This window comes from Olea europaea, chromosome 7 (genome assembly GCF_002742605.1).
Source record: "Olea europaea var. sylvestris chromosome 7, O_europaea_v1, whole genome shotgun sequence".
Lineage (NCBI taxonomy): Eukaryota > Viridiplantae > Streptophyta > Magnoliopsida > Lamiales > Oleaceae > Olea > Olea europaea.
In genome coordinates, this window is record NC_036243.1 from 18,630,656 (window position 1) to 18,644,147 (window position 13,492).

The 13,492-nt window shown below is 34.1% G+C and overlaps 1 protein-coding gene across 3 annotated transcripts; it reads right to left on the reverse strand.

Moving 5' to 3' along the window:
- Nucleotides 1-722: 722 nt before the first annotated feature.
- On the reverse strand, nucleotides 723-4,520 carry LOC111397270 (protein TIC 22, chloroplastic). Of its 3 annotated transcripts, none has more exons than XM_023024106.1 (8): nucleotides 4,134-4,520; nucleotides 3,938-4,000; nucleotides 3,334-3,408; nucleotides 3,064-3,114; nucleotides 2,290-2,349; nucleotides 2,127-2,198; nucleotides 1,345-1,380; nucleotides 723-1,044 (listed from the first exon to the last, which is right to left on the reverse strand). In XM_023024106.1, the coding sequence occupies exons 1-8, from the start codon at nucleotides 4,494-4,496 to the stop codon at nucleotides 1,009-1,011; spliced, it is 756 nt and encodes a 251-aa protein (XP_022879874.1). In that variant the 5' UTR covers nucleotides 4,497-4,520; the 3' UTR covers nucleotides 723-1,008. The 3 variants fall into 3 exon arrangements, with proteins under 3 accessions (XP_022879874.1, XP_022879872.1, XP_022879873.1); XM_023024104.1 differs by having other exon boundaries at nucleotides 723-1,093; XM_023024105.1 differs by lacking the exon at nucleotides 1,345-1,380 and having other exon boundaries at nucleotides 723-1,093.
- Nucleotides 4,521-13,492: the final 8,972 nt, after the last annotated feature.

A 13,492-nucleotide genomic window follows, 5' to 3' on the forward strand; every position in this document is an offset into this window, starting at 1 on the left:
CTTCAATAGAAGCAATTTATAGTATTGATTCTGTTATGGGGTGTGCTTTTGCCCTGTTTGGTAATCATCGTTGAATTGTTTGTGATTTTGTCGCTCGTGGTGATAATTCGGGTAACTTTAGTACCCGTAATAATTCTGCCGAGTAGTGCTTGGATTCAGTTGAATGGGTTTGTCCTAGTTGGACTTTGTGGAAGAGGAGGAGAATTTTTTGTTGGAGAATTTTCTTGAAGAATCATTGGTTTATTCCTTCAGTTGAATTTGGTTCCAGGTGGAGAATCCTTAAGGTTTGTACATTGATGTGGAATCTATGTTAAGATGGAGATTTGTTAATATCGTGACCCAAATTTCGTTGGATGTTCCTAGATTGGTTGAATAGGTGTTAAAGGAGTATGAGAAGTTTTGGAACAGCGATTGGGCACTTGGACGCCCAACTCAAGCGCTTAGGCGCCATATAAAATGTTTGGAATCAAGTTGGACCTGAAACGAGACACTTGAGTGCTATACACAGTGTCTGAGCGTTTTCATTGCTATTACCGCTCGATTGTCACTCCAGTGCTACGCACTGCTCGTTTGGCGCAAGGTTGCTGCTAAAGAAAAATTTGTTTCCTGCTAAATAGTAATTTTAACCACACATTCACAACTACTATCTGCTTATTGTTTCTATCAACACCAGTTTAGGGTTTATGAGCTCATTGAATCGAATGTCAACACCATTTTTGAGAAACAGCCAAAAAATAAAAAATAATATATCATGATCATATAGGAACAAGGGGAAGGAAAAGTAGAAGAAAACAACAATTCGCTCTACAAGGTTCTCTGATAGTATATTGGATGATAAATATGCTCATTTCAGAAATAGAAAAATATATATCCTTTCCATTTCTTTGAGCTACTTCACAACAAAACCAGGATGCATCGAAAATTGCATCGTTGGAGCCAGTGGGCTTTTAGTTAATTGTTCCAATCAAACTGCTCAGTCGAATGCTCTGCATCCAAGATCTTATACCTTTACGACCTCCTGAATGTGTTGCGAATGGCTTTTACCTGGTGGAATGAAAATTAGATCTTCCCAACCCAAGTTCTTTTCACTCATCTGCCACAACAATGAAACACATAGTGACATGTCGCCTTGGTCACTCGTTTAACAAAGAAAAAAGACCAACAACAACAAAGAAAGAAACAAAAGGAACTAATGTTACCAAAAGGTCTACTTTGGCCAAAAGAAGTGCACCTGCAAAGCATGTTCTGCATGCTTTAACATTATGCACTTGCTTTGGCAAAACCTGAAGTTCCTTTTACAAGAACTGCCAGTTTATAGATTTCATTTATTCTCCAGGTAATTACCTCCATTTTTTTCAGAACATCCTCTAAACTTCCAACCTATTAAATGCAGAAAAGAAGATTATTATGTGCATAAAAGTCGGAAATTTTAGAGGAGAATCATAAATTGTAGTACTGAAATCAGAGATCGGAAACACAAAAAGTAAATAAAAAAAAAAGAAGAATGAACCATCACCCAATGTAAAAAACATTTGCGAAAGGAAAATCAAGAAGTGAATTATGTTAAATATCTGAACGTACAACAGCAGTTAGAAAATTTCACTACGTCTTGAAGTTGATATTTTGTCGTTCGTATTCATTTTTTATTTTTCCTCCAATAATCCTTAAGGTTCTTAATGAGCATTTTAGCTGACATATGATCCGGTAATAATTTTTCTTTTGCATAGACCAGCAGATTCCTAGAGAAGAATGGGGATTCATGCTTTTCATTGCAAAATTTTGCAACCTCGGCGATCTTCAATGTTACGCATCAACAAGGCTTCCATAATCCATTCATACATTTTTGTACCATCCTAAGTCAATAGGTCAACTTTCAAAAATGGTAAAGCATTAGCCATTGTCACACAGATGTGTGCTGCTCATAACTCTCACGTAAGGTGTGGCAAATACAATTAGAACTATCTTGTTGAAAATGCAGGAAGAAATAAAAAAAATTTAGAAGCTTCAACAGGATCCTCAATGCTCTCTGGTCAGTCCTCTTTATTCTACAATTATGTTCTCGAATTACTTGCATGAATAAATTAACAACAGAAGCCATAGCAAAGATGGGTGCCAGATTTCAATACCATAATGTGCTGTGAAACATCAGATCCTCTTCCCGCCTTTGACACTGTTGACAATGCTTTTTCTATATCTTCCTGTATCACAAATGAGCATATCGACCATGTAACTTCCACAATCTTGAATCACGTATCACTTTAGCATTCATAATGGTACAAAGAAACACACCTTCTGAAAATATAAGGGGAGGTAGCGCTTGTTTTTCTTCTTTACAACCAGAAGGTCTGACTGCAGACAAAAATTCAAATAAATTTTTAAAGAAAGCATTGGATGAAAAATGCCGCAAATCTGAATGAAGGAAAGTATCTGCATTCAGATTTGCAGCAGTCATCATTTATTGTATGTCAATAAAGTCCCTGCTACATTAGGCAGGCTATTAACGAATGCCCTCCTTGGGGTCTGGAAGAAATTATGGGGAGGGATGCTTTGCCTATCAGGCTACCTGAAAGAATGAGATTCCATCTAACTTTTCAGTATCAATTTTAGAGATTGCACAGACTAAGCAATAAATGGGAGCAGAAGCCTCGACAACCTCATTTTCATGCAAACGAGAATATAAAGTAAAAAAAAAAATTCCTTCTTGTGTCCAAAATGAAAGAATTAGATCGATTTGCATTAAAATATGGAAGCATATTTACTTCACCTTAGGATGGCTTAAGATGGATGCCTAGACTAGATATACCTAGAGAGAAGGAAGAAATGTGATTCAGATTGGATCAATCAATAAGTAATCGACTCAATGAAGCATAACTCTATTGAGAGATTCCAGTATGGAAGAGACGGAGAACCAACAAGTATTTTCAGAGTGAGCATGTAACATGAATTTTTGTCCATATTATTGTACATCTCATAGATGCATTACTGAAACTGTGTTGTACTAAAATGGATACACTATGTATCCGATGATCATCTAAAAAAAAGGCAATAGGTCAATGCACATACCTGAAAAACAGGAACTCCATCAAATCCATTCTTGACATCGGGAGATTTTAGCTAGCAGTAAGGAAGAGAATGCTGGTTAATTGGTTGCAAATAATACAAAAAATGGATGCCTCCTTTCACAAATTCAAAAGAAATCCCTGTGACGAGATAAAAGGCGGGCAGCAAAACGGGATGCAGTGGGAATAATGGGATTTGTCAACTTGATCAATAATATCAACTTAAGACAACTGATATCACCCTTTGAAGTTTAGAAACACTAGCAATACTAACCTCTAGTGCATTTTTTATTTGAACAGGATCAGGCAGAAACCTGAATGCAATTCCTTCAACCTTCAACATATAAACCTGCAATTGGTGGGACCAAAACACAACTTATTAAAATTTCATATTCCAAATATTATATTCTCATGTTATTATTGCTAATGAAGAGAACATAATAAAACAGGCAAAAAGTTAACAGATTCTATTCCGAGTAAGTTACTGGTGCTAATTCATCAACAGAGTATCACCATATGAAATAATGGAATGCAACTATCAGGCATTACTTCAACTTGTCTTAACTTGATCAAATGACAATAACACCATCCCAGCTTGAAGCTAGAAAGAAAACCTCCAACCTCTTCCATTACCCAATTACTAAATAGCCCACAGTACCTAAAAGTGTGAAAACAGCAACACATGAACATTGCTACATTTGCTCCAATTATCTCCTCTATAATCATAGACGCTGGGCATAGTTAGCTGCTTACTTCTATAAACCTTTTCTGTAGTCATTGCTGTTATTTCCTCCACAACAATTGTATAAAGCCCACATGATTCTATAAATGATACAGCATATCACGGAAACTTATCAGAAAATTTCTTCAATACTGACCTGGTCAAGTGCTATTGGCACCACTTTTGCTCCTCCTCTCACTTCACCTTTCCTTGACCTTACCTGAAGAATTCCAAAATACATATATAACCACAAAATCAAATAAAAAATTCTAAAAAAGGTAATACGATTAGATTGACATTGAGAAAGTAAATTCATTTATTAAATTATGATAAACAGATGCCTAAATATAGACCTGAGCAAGAAAAGCTTCTGCGTCTTCTTTGCGAAAGCAAAGCAAGCCAATGGACTTAATTCCATCCGGGTTAGAGATGAGAACAAACTCCTTGTTGGAGTTGCAAACAGTGTACAACGAAGTTCCGACTAGTCTTTTCGCCACTTGTCCGGTGCTAAGGGAATTTTCCAGCTTGCCCTGATGCTGCGACACGGAGGCAAATGGCAAGGATAGCTTATTTACTGGTTGTTGCAGGGTGAGGAAGCTGGCGGCGGAGGCGAGTCCTCGCCTAGTGTCGTCGAGTCGACTCGTGAATTGGGTGCCGAGTCCGTGGATGAAGGTGGAGAAGGCTAGGAGGGGGTTCGCCAACGGAGAAGACACCATCTCTGCTCCTGTGAGGGTGTAAAAGGGCATCTCATTTTGAGAAATTTGTTTTAAAATGAACAAAAATGGGGTAGTTAAAGTTGGGTCGGGCTGTCGGTATTTAGCCCGACCCAAGTGTAGTGCGGGCTTCGATGTGGCTTCGGTATGTAGGGTTGGCAATTGGCCGAGCTGAGTCGGCTCGGCCCTTAATGCCACGAGCTCGGCAAGTGGATTCGTCGTTTTTTTTTTTTTTTGTTTAAAATAAGGAATAGAGTTTTAAAAATAAAAAGTGTTAAAAAATACAAATAATTTAAAGAAAACAAGTTTTTATTTTTTTTATTTATATCATATTGTAATTTGTAATACTTTTTACAAAGTATAAAATATTTATATAATGGAAACGAATTATTTTTTGAAATATATTTACAAAAAATATATTTTTTTGATTTCTTTTTAAAGTTAATAAAGAATAGAGTTTTAAAAATAAAAGGTGTTAAAAAATACAAATAATTTAACGAAAACATGTTTTTATTTTTATTTTTTATATCGTATTATAATTTGTAATACTTTTTATAAACTATAAAAAATATATATAATGAAAACGAATTATTTTTTGAAATACATTTACAAAAAATATATTTTTTTAATTTCTTTTTAAAGTTAATAAAATGTAAATCATCCTCCTTTATCCGGGTTTGGGATCGGTTACATCAATTTTAAGTAAGCGGAGTTAAAAATTGTACACGAATAATTTGTTGTAACGTGTACAATTTTTTAAAGAAAATTAAATTTAACGATTAAAAAATAAAAAAAATGATTAATATAATTAAATCAAATATCACTTACCTGACGACATGCAATTCTTCACACACATTAACGCTTCCAAAACATCTTATTTCAGTCGGCTCCTGACATCAGTCAAAACCCTTTTACCTGCACTAAAAGCAGACTCCGAATCAACAGTTTGGAGGTGTCAATAGATCTTTCGCAATTGCAAAAACAATTGGCTAACGTCTTTCATACTTTCATCAGAATTCAATTATTTCTTCTGAAATTTTTTTAATTGTTCTGTCTGTTGGCATATTATGATTGAAATAATCAATTAATTCGGCAGGCATCGCATTTTGAGTTTCGGCCGATATTTGATGAGATGCAGATGTAGACGACACGGCACTAGATGAACACATTGCAGTTGCATCATATTTAAATGTATTACTTCCCTGAAATAAATTCATTATTTCCGTAACATCTTTTTCAGTTTCAGCAGAAAGAGTAGGTGCAGCAGAGGGTATCCGACTAACATTCGCACCCATTCTTTCCGCATATAAATCATACATTACACATAATTTTTGCTCTAAATTCTTATAGGTGATAGGTGTATCAAGTATTAAAACTTTATTGATTTGATCAATTACGTATTTAGTTCCCGAAATATTATATCGGGGGTCCATTGCACATGCTAAAGGAAATAACATAGGCAGTTCTTCCCAATATTTTCTAAACTTTAATTCCATAGTAATTAAAATTTTACTAAAAGTAGGATCATTTTTATATTTATGGAATGTTCTTGCAATTATATAAAGGCGTTCAAGCACCATACAGCTTGTAGGATAATAAACGCAGGATAAAATCTTTGTGGTCTCATAAAAAGATGTCAAAAATCGTTTAACTTTCAAAGCTAAAACCCAATCGGATTCATTTAATATACCATCGTCATCACTTCTAACATGTCTATTGTTATAAAAGTCAGTTATTAAATTTTCAAAACATTCACATGATTTTAATAGCAAGTATGTAGAGTTCCATCTATGACCTACGTCGCTAATAAATGTTTTAGCAGTCATCACCCCTAGTTCGGCACAAAAATCTTCAAATGCTTGTTTTCTACTAGAAGAGATCGTAATATATACTAATGCATTCTCAATTTTTTGAAGTTCATCCTTTATATGTTTTAAACCATCTTGTACAATTAAATTCAAGATATGACACACACAACGAATATAAAACAAATACCCATCAAAATCAGGTTGAAGTGTCCTACACAATTTATTGACGACTACCTTATTAACACTAGCATTATCAAAAGTAAAAGATCGAATTTTAGTCTCACAATGATATTCTCTAACAATACTGATAATAGCATTATATATATATTATTAGCATTGTGAGGAAATTCAATAATTCTAAAAGCAATAATTTTCTTATGCATGCACTAAAATGGGTCTATATAGTGTGCGGTTGCAACTATATATGCTCTTTTATTAACCCATTTCCATATATCAGAAGTTAAGGATATAACACCCTCATATTGTTGTAAATTCATAATTAATTGTTGTTTTGAATTATTGAAATAATTTATTGTATCGGCACGAAGAATGTTTCGACTTACCCCAACGTACCTCGGTTGTAGATATTCTTTCACGATCGAGACGAAGTGTTGGTTGTCTGCAATAGCCAGAGGTAACTCAGTGGCGGCAACAAATTTCATCATTCCGGTTCAAGTATCGTCCTCCGAATACACCCACGTGGATAAGGGTGAAGTTGTAGAACCGGCGCCTGAACTGTCAAATTGTAATTGTGTTTGACCAGCTGGAAGAAGTCCATGTCTGGCTGCACATGATTTGTAGTGGCGGTTGAGATGAGTGGTACCAATTCTTTTTTGCCATGTCAATCTTTTTTGGCAGTATTTACATACTGCTTTAGATTCTGCAAGGTCATCAACGACTTTTCCTGTTGAAATCATCTTAAAGTGATTCTAACATTTTGCTTGTTTTTTGGCCTTTCGCTTTCCCCTCGCATCTGGGATATTTAATTGCTGATCTTCATCTTCATGTTCCGCTTCGGGAACGTTAATATCATCCAAATCAATTGGAGTGTGGCTTCTCTGACCGTGAATGTGAACATCTTCAGGTATCGGTATGTCATGTAGACCGACAAATTCATTTGGAAATTGACTTTGCGGCGTCCAAGGCGATTCTCCATGTAAAAATTGAATTGATATTGTATATTTTGCAGCACAAGAGAGTAAAAACTCGATAATTGATATAATAAAAGATAGTTGAGATTTGAGAGAGTTGTAATCTTGGAAGAGATTGATATGAAAAAAAAATTTGGGAAAAGGGGGTATTTATAGTAAAAAAAATTGGGGGCGGGGGGGAGTTCGGTGACCAAACTTTTGACGAGCCACGAGCCCGGCTCATGGCTCGTTATTTTTAACGAGCCGCTCGACTCGTGCTCGGGCTCGTGCCTCTTTTCCACGAGCCGAGCCGGCTCGGCCCAATTGACATACCTATCGATGTGTAATTTGAAAAAAATCATATATGAAGTATGCACCAATTTAATTTTCAGAAATTAAATCTAAAATTTCAAAAATCACTTAATGAAAGAATTTACAAAGATAGCCAACAACTTTTTCAATGACAAATTGATCGTTGCTTAGCAAAGACTGAGCATCGTCGACTCAGATAATAGACATAGAGGAATAAATATAGCATCGTCAATGACTAAGCAGTGTTTGTGTAATTTAAATCTATTTTTTAAAATTAGAAATTGAAAAGCAGCCTCTAATGTAATTTATAGAATGCTCACTGGAGCAAATAACTTCAATTCTCACCGTCGAAATCTGGTTAATTGAATTTGTAACCAATTCGAAGATATCCATGGTGTGTAAGCAGATATCTTAAATATGTTATCTGCAACCTGTTACTTATAACCCGTGACCTTGTGGACATTAATCTATGACCTACTCATAGTGATCTGTGACTTGTGGACATTGATCTGTGACCCACACTGGATGATCATTGATCTATTACCTATACAATATGACTTGTGACTTGTGAAGTGTGACTTATGACATACAAATATGAACTGTGACCATTTCTGTTTGATTTGCGACCTATGAATATTTATATGTGATCAATATACAATAACCAATGACCTGTCACCACTACCGACACCACCAATAGACATCAACGCAGCGTTTGACATACACTTTATGAACATGTGACCACTATAAACACCACAAGCACTGATAAGTGCAATTTACGTATTTATTTATGTCACAATATTAAAATTTTAAGTCGGCAAATTATTAATTTCTATTTTTAACTTAGGTTAATTTTCTTTTGTTTTTAGTGAAGGACTCCTTGGAAACAATTAGAGAGAAAGAATGACGAAAATTGGATAAAAATGCAATTATGGGATCAAACTACACTTGTAAGAAATTGTAGGAGTAAGTTGCATTAATTATAAGAGAGTGAGCCCTTGAAAGATAAATTGCAACTAATTGGACCTTTAGTTGTCACCAAATTAAATAAGGGAAAAATTCATATTTAAGGTGTATTCTTTACACCATTTCAAAAGTCAGGTAAGAAGTTTGAAAATTCAAAATTCAGGTTTTTATTTAATTAATTAAAATTATTTATTAAATAAATATATTAAAGTCACAGTTAAACAAATAATGGTCACAGATTTCACATATTTATATATCAGTCACATATTATCAAATGAATTGGTCACGGATTATTTCAAGGTCACAAATCGAAAATTTTATAGGTCACAGATTTTTTTAATCACAGATTATCAAATTTTAAAATCACGGACCAAATCGTTGAGGTCACATATTATTGTTTTAGTCACAGATCGTCAAATTTTAAGGTCACGGACCAAATCGTTAAGGTCACAGATTATTCCTTTTTGTCACAGATAGTCAATTTTTAAGGTCACAGACGAAACCAAACTTTATGATCACCCCTACCACCGGTCCCATCCAGCACTAATCTTGGTCACAAATCACCACAATCCAATCGTCGATTGCACCACACCGTCAACAAAACAAACACCAATCACAAATCACTACCGTGCAATTGTCGCTTGCACCACACCATCGACTGCACTGCTACCAATATTGTCAACAAAACAAACACCAATTTAGCAAAAAAAAACCACCACCACCATCGTCGTCTACACCACACCACCAACAATCAGATTGGACCAGCACCACCACCATCGCCCCCGCCACCCATCCCATCCACAACCACCGTGGCCACTTCCACGACCACCACCGCCAACCAACGTCACAGTCACCATCACCCAAAAAGTAAGAGAAAGCCCACCACCACTACACCCAAACTCTCATCCAAAACCACCATCGCTAGAACAACAACCCACTAGATCCAATCACCTCCACCACATTACCAAAACCACCGCCAACTCAACAGATCGAATCGCCAAGACCATCGCATCACCATCCAAATCCATTGCGGCTAGAACTACAACCGACCAAATCCAATTACAACTACCACATCACCAAAACCACTGTCACTAAAACCACAACCACACATCATCACCACCTCAACAGTCCCAATTGACCGAGAGCACTGCGGAACTATCTAGAATTGGATCCCATCAATTGTAGTCATAGTGGCATCACTGCACTTGCTACGAACCACGAACTCCATCAGCACTACCACGATCCACTAACGCCATTAGCAGCGTCGATTGCGCACGACAGCGCGATGAACGGCGACATCGCTGCACGCAGAGTGATAGAGAGGCAACTTTTCGTGAGCAGTGCAATAGATAGACTGCACCATCTCCAGATCGCATAGCAGTAGATCGCAACAGCATCGTTGACGGTGCTCTCCGGCGATGGCTTCCAGCTACGGCTACTCATTGTTGAGGAGAGAGAGAGAGAGAGAGAGAGAGAGAGAGAGAGAGAGAGAGAGAGATAATGGGATAAAATGATTTAGGTTTTCTGGTGGGTATTGAATTAGGAATATAATTATTATTAATAAAATATTAAATTATTACATGATTTTTGATTAAATATGTTTTGTACCTGATTTTTGAAGTGTGATCTTCAAATACCTGCAATGATGTAATTTTCCCATTAAATAATTAGTGGACATTGAATTGGGCTAAAAATTAAGTGGCCTACTTTGAAAACATTGAGATACACACGTCAATAGAAGAGAAATTGAAGGGGGATTGAATTGTCGGGGAGTCAAAAACGGTGACTAGGCTGATTTATATATATATATATATACACACAGATGCAACACAGGAAGGAAGGATGAAGGCAAAAATTTGGAGAAGAATTGCAGCTGGGAAAAATTGAAGTTTCTGTGGGTCAAACATTGCGGTTGTTAGAAGGAATTTATATATTTATACAGCACACACAAAAAGAGGAGCCGAGGAATTGATACATAAATATACAAGCCAACTGGGGAACATATATATATATATATATATATATATACACATACTAATATTGTGCCATGCAATGCATGGCTTGAATTTTATAAAAGGAGATATTAGCATATTAAATAAGGAAACAAAGGGAGACTGCAAACAATAAAAAATTGATTCGATTAATTAAACGATTTAATTATATCAATTAGATATTCAACAATAAAAAAAATAATTCGATTAATTAAACGACTTACTTATATTGAATATAGTATTATCAAATACATCATTTATAAGTAAAATAATCACTTAGACTAAAATAATAATGTTTGAAAAAATACATTTGAATTATAGCAACAAGAAATTGAGCCAACAAATTTTTCATCTTAATTATTTTAACATCTAAAAAAAATTTATATATAAAAAAAATTCGATAATTTTTAGGAATTTTTTTTCTTATTGTTACTTTTTCTTCTTGATAAATTAATTTTCAAAATAATCTAATACAATTTTTTGCATAAAAGAATGATTATTAAAAAATTTTACTTTAAAACCAAAAAAAAAAAAAAAACAAATTTGACGTCAAACAAAAAAGAATTAAAAAGGAATAAAGAAATAATTTTTTTAAAAAAAATGTATTTTTAACACATACGTTTAATCTCCGTTTAACTATTTTCGATATTTATTTAGATCATTCGATATCTCTACGATATAGTTTTCAAAATGAGTTTCGAGAGAATGTAAAATATTTATCAATTTGACTATCGTACAATCGTCGACGAATTTTTAAAGTTAACTTGTTATCGAAAATTTCGAAATAATAATAAAATAATTGATTTTTTTTAAGAAAAACGAATTATTCGTATTTTTTAACACATACGTTTAATATCCGTTTAACTACTTTTGATATCTATTTAAATCATTTGATGTCTCTACGATATAGTTCTCAAAATGAGTTTCGAGAAAATGTAAAATATTTATCGATTCGATTATCGCACAGTCGTCGATAAATTTTTAAAGTTAACTTGTTATCGAAAATTTCGAAATATAGTTTGAACATATCTACTTTGACATCCGATAACATTTGCTATGATTGACCATTTCACACACCGTGAACGACTTGCAATACTATGTCACGAGTACTTCAAAACGATATTAATAATATAATATTTCGACTTCATTTGATATTCCGTAATGAGCCTGAAAATGAAAACAAAAACACAAGTAAAAAAAAATTTAAAATTTGAATTCAGGCACTCCGCACAGTGCGGAGTGCTCACTGGCAGGCACTCCGCGCAGTGCGGAGTGTCTAATTTTACTCTTTTATTTTATTTATTTATTTTTATTTTTTTTCTTACGGACTTATTTTTTTTCTAAATTTATTATTATTATTTTTTTAATTTGGCTATAAGTTTTGCTACAGTTATCGGAATTGAGCCCATGACCCCAATTCAGAAAGCTCTTTTCGACACGCACGTCATGCCACCTAGCTTCGCTTGGTGGACATCGTTTTCGAGGTCAAATTTCGCCGTTTTCCCTTCCAAATCCTCAATTATAATTTGACGTCAAATTTAAAAAATACGTATAACTCGTCATTTTTTTGTAACGCAACATCTATAAAAAATATATTGTCTATATTTTATCGAACTCATTTCGAGAACTATATTATGGACTCATCAAATTGATCTAAATGAATATCGAAAATAGTTAAACTTACATCAAACGTGTTTCTTAAAAAGTTTACAAAAAAAATATATTAATAGTACAATTAAAAAAATTAAAATTAAAATAAAAAAAAACTTGTCTGTGAAACGAATTATTCGTATTTTTTAACACATATGTTTAATATCCGTTTAACTACTTTTGATATCTATTTAAATCATTCGATGTCTCTACGATATAGTTCTCAAAATAAATTTCGAGAAAATGTAAAATATTTATCGATTCGATTATTGCACATTCGTTGATAAATTTTTAAAGTTAGCTCATTATCGAAAATTTCGAAATATAGTTTGAACATACCTACTTTGACGTCCGATAACATTTGCTATGATTGATCGTTTCACTCACCGTGAACGACGTGCAATACTATGTCGCGAATATTTCAAAAAGATATTAAGAATATAATATTTTGACTTTATTTGATATTCCGTAATGAGTCTGAAAATGAACACAAAAACATAAGTAAAAAAAAAATTTTAAAATTTGAATTCAGGCACTTCGCACAGCGCGAAGTGCTCACTGGTAGGCACTCCGCGCAGTGCGAAGTGTCTAATTTTACTCTTTTTTTTCTTACGGACTTATTTTTTTCTAAATTTATTATTATTATTTTTTTAATTTGGCTATAAGTTTTGCTACAGTTATCGGAATTGAGCCCATGACCCCAATTCAGAAACCTCTTTTCGACACGCACGTCATGGCCACCTAGCTTCGCTTGGTGGACATCGTTTTCGAGGTCAAATTTCGCCGTTTTCCCTTCCAAATTCCCAATTATTGACGTCAAATTTAAAAAATACGTATAACTCGTCATTTTTTTGTAACGCAACATCTATAAAAAATATATTGTCTATATTTTATCGAACTCGTTTCGAGAACTATATTATGGACTCATCGAATTGATCTAAATGAATATCGAAAATAGTTAAAGTTACATCAAACGCGTTTATTAAAAAGTTTACCAAAAAAAATATATTAATAGTATAATTAAAAAAATTAAATTTAAAATTAAAAAAAAAAACTTGTCTGTGCAAAGTCAACAACTGTGGGCGCAAGTGACCATTAAGCCCTCAATGTGTTAATTAGTGTAAGGTGGAATTTTCAAGGGTAAA

What these genes read in the sequence shown, in the direction of transcription:
- LOC111397270 (XM_023024104.1), bottom strand. Translation starts at nt 4,496, where the DNA reads ATGGTGTCTTCTCCGTTGGCGAACCCCCTCCTAGCCTTCTCCACCTTC. An exon ending in CAGAAGCTTTTCTTGCTCAG is followed by an intron (nt 4,001 to 4,133) that starts GTCTATATTTAG and finishes GGAATTCTTCAG; the next exon opens with GTAAGGTCAAGGAAAGGTGA. An exon ending in TCCCCTTATATTTTCAGAAG is followed by an intron (nt 2,199 to 2,289) that starts GTGTGTTTCTTT and finishes TTTGTGATACAG; the next exon opens with GAAGATATAGAAAAAGCATT.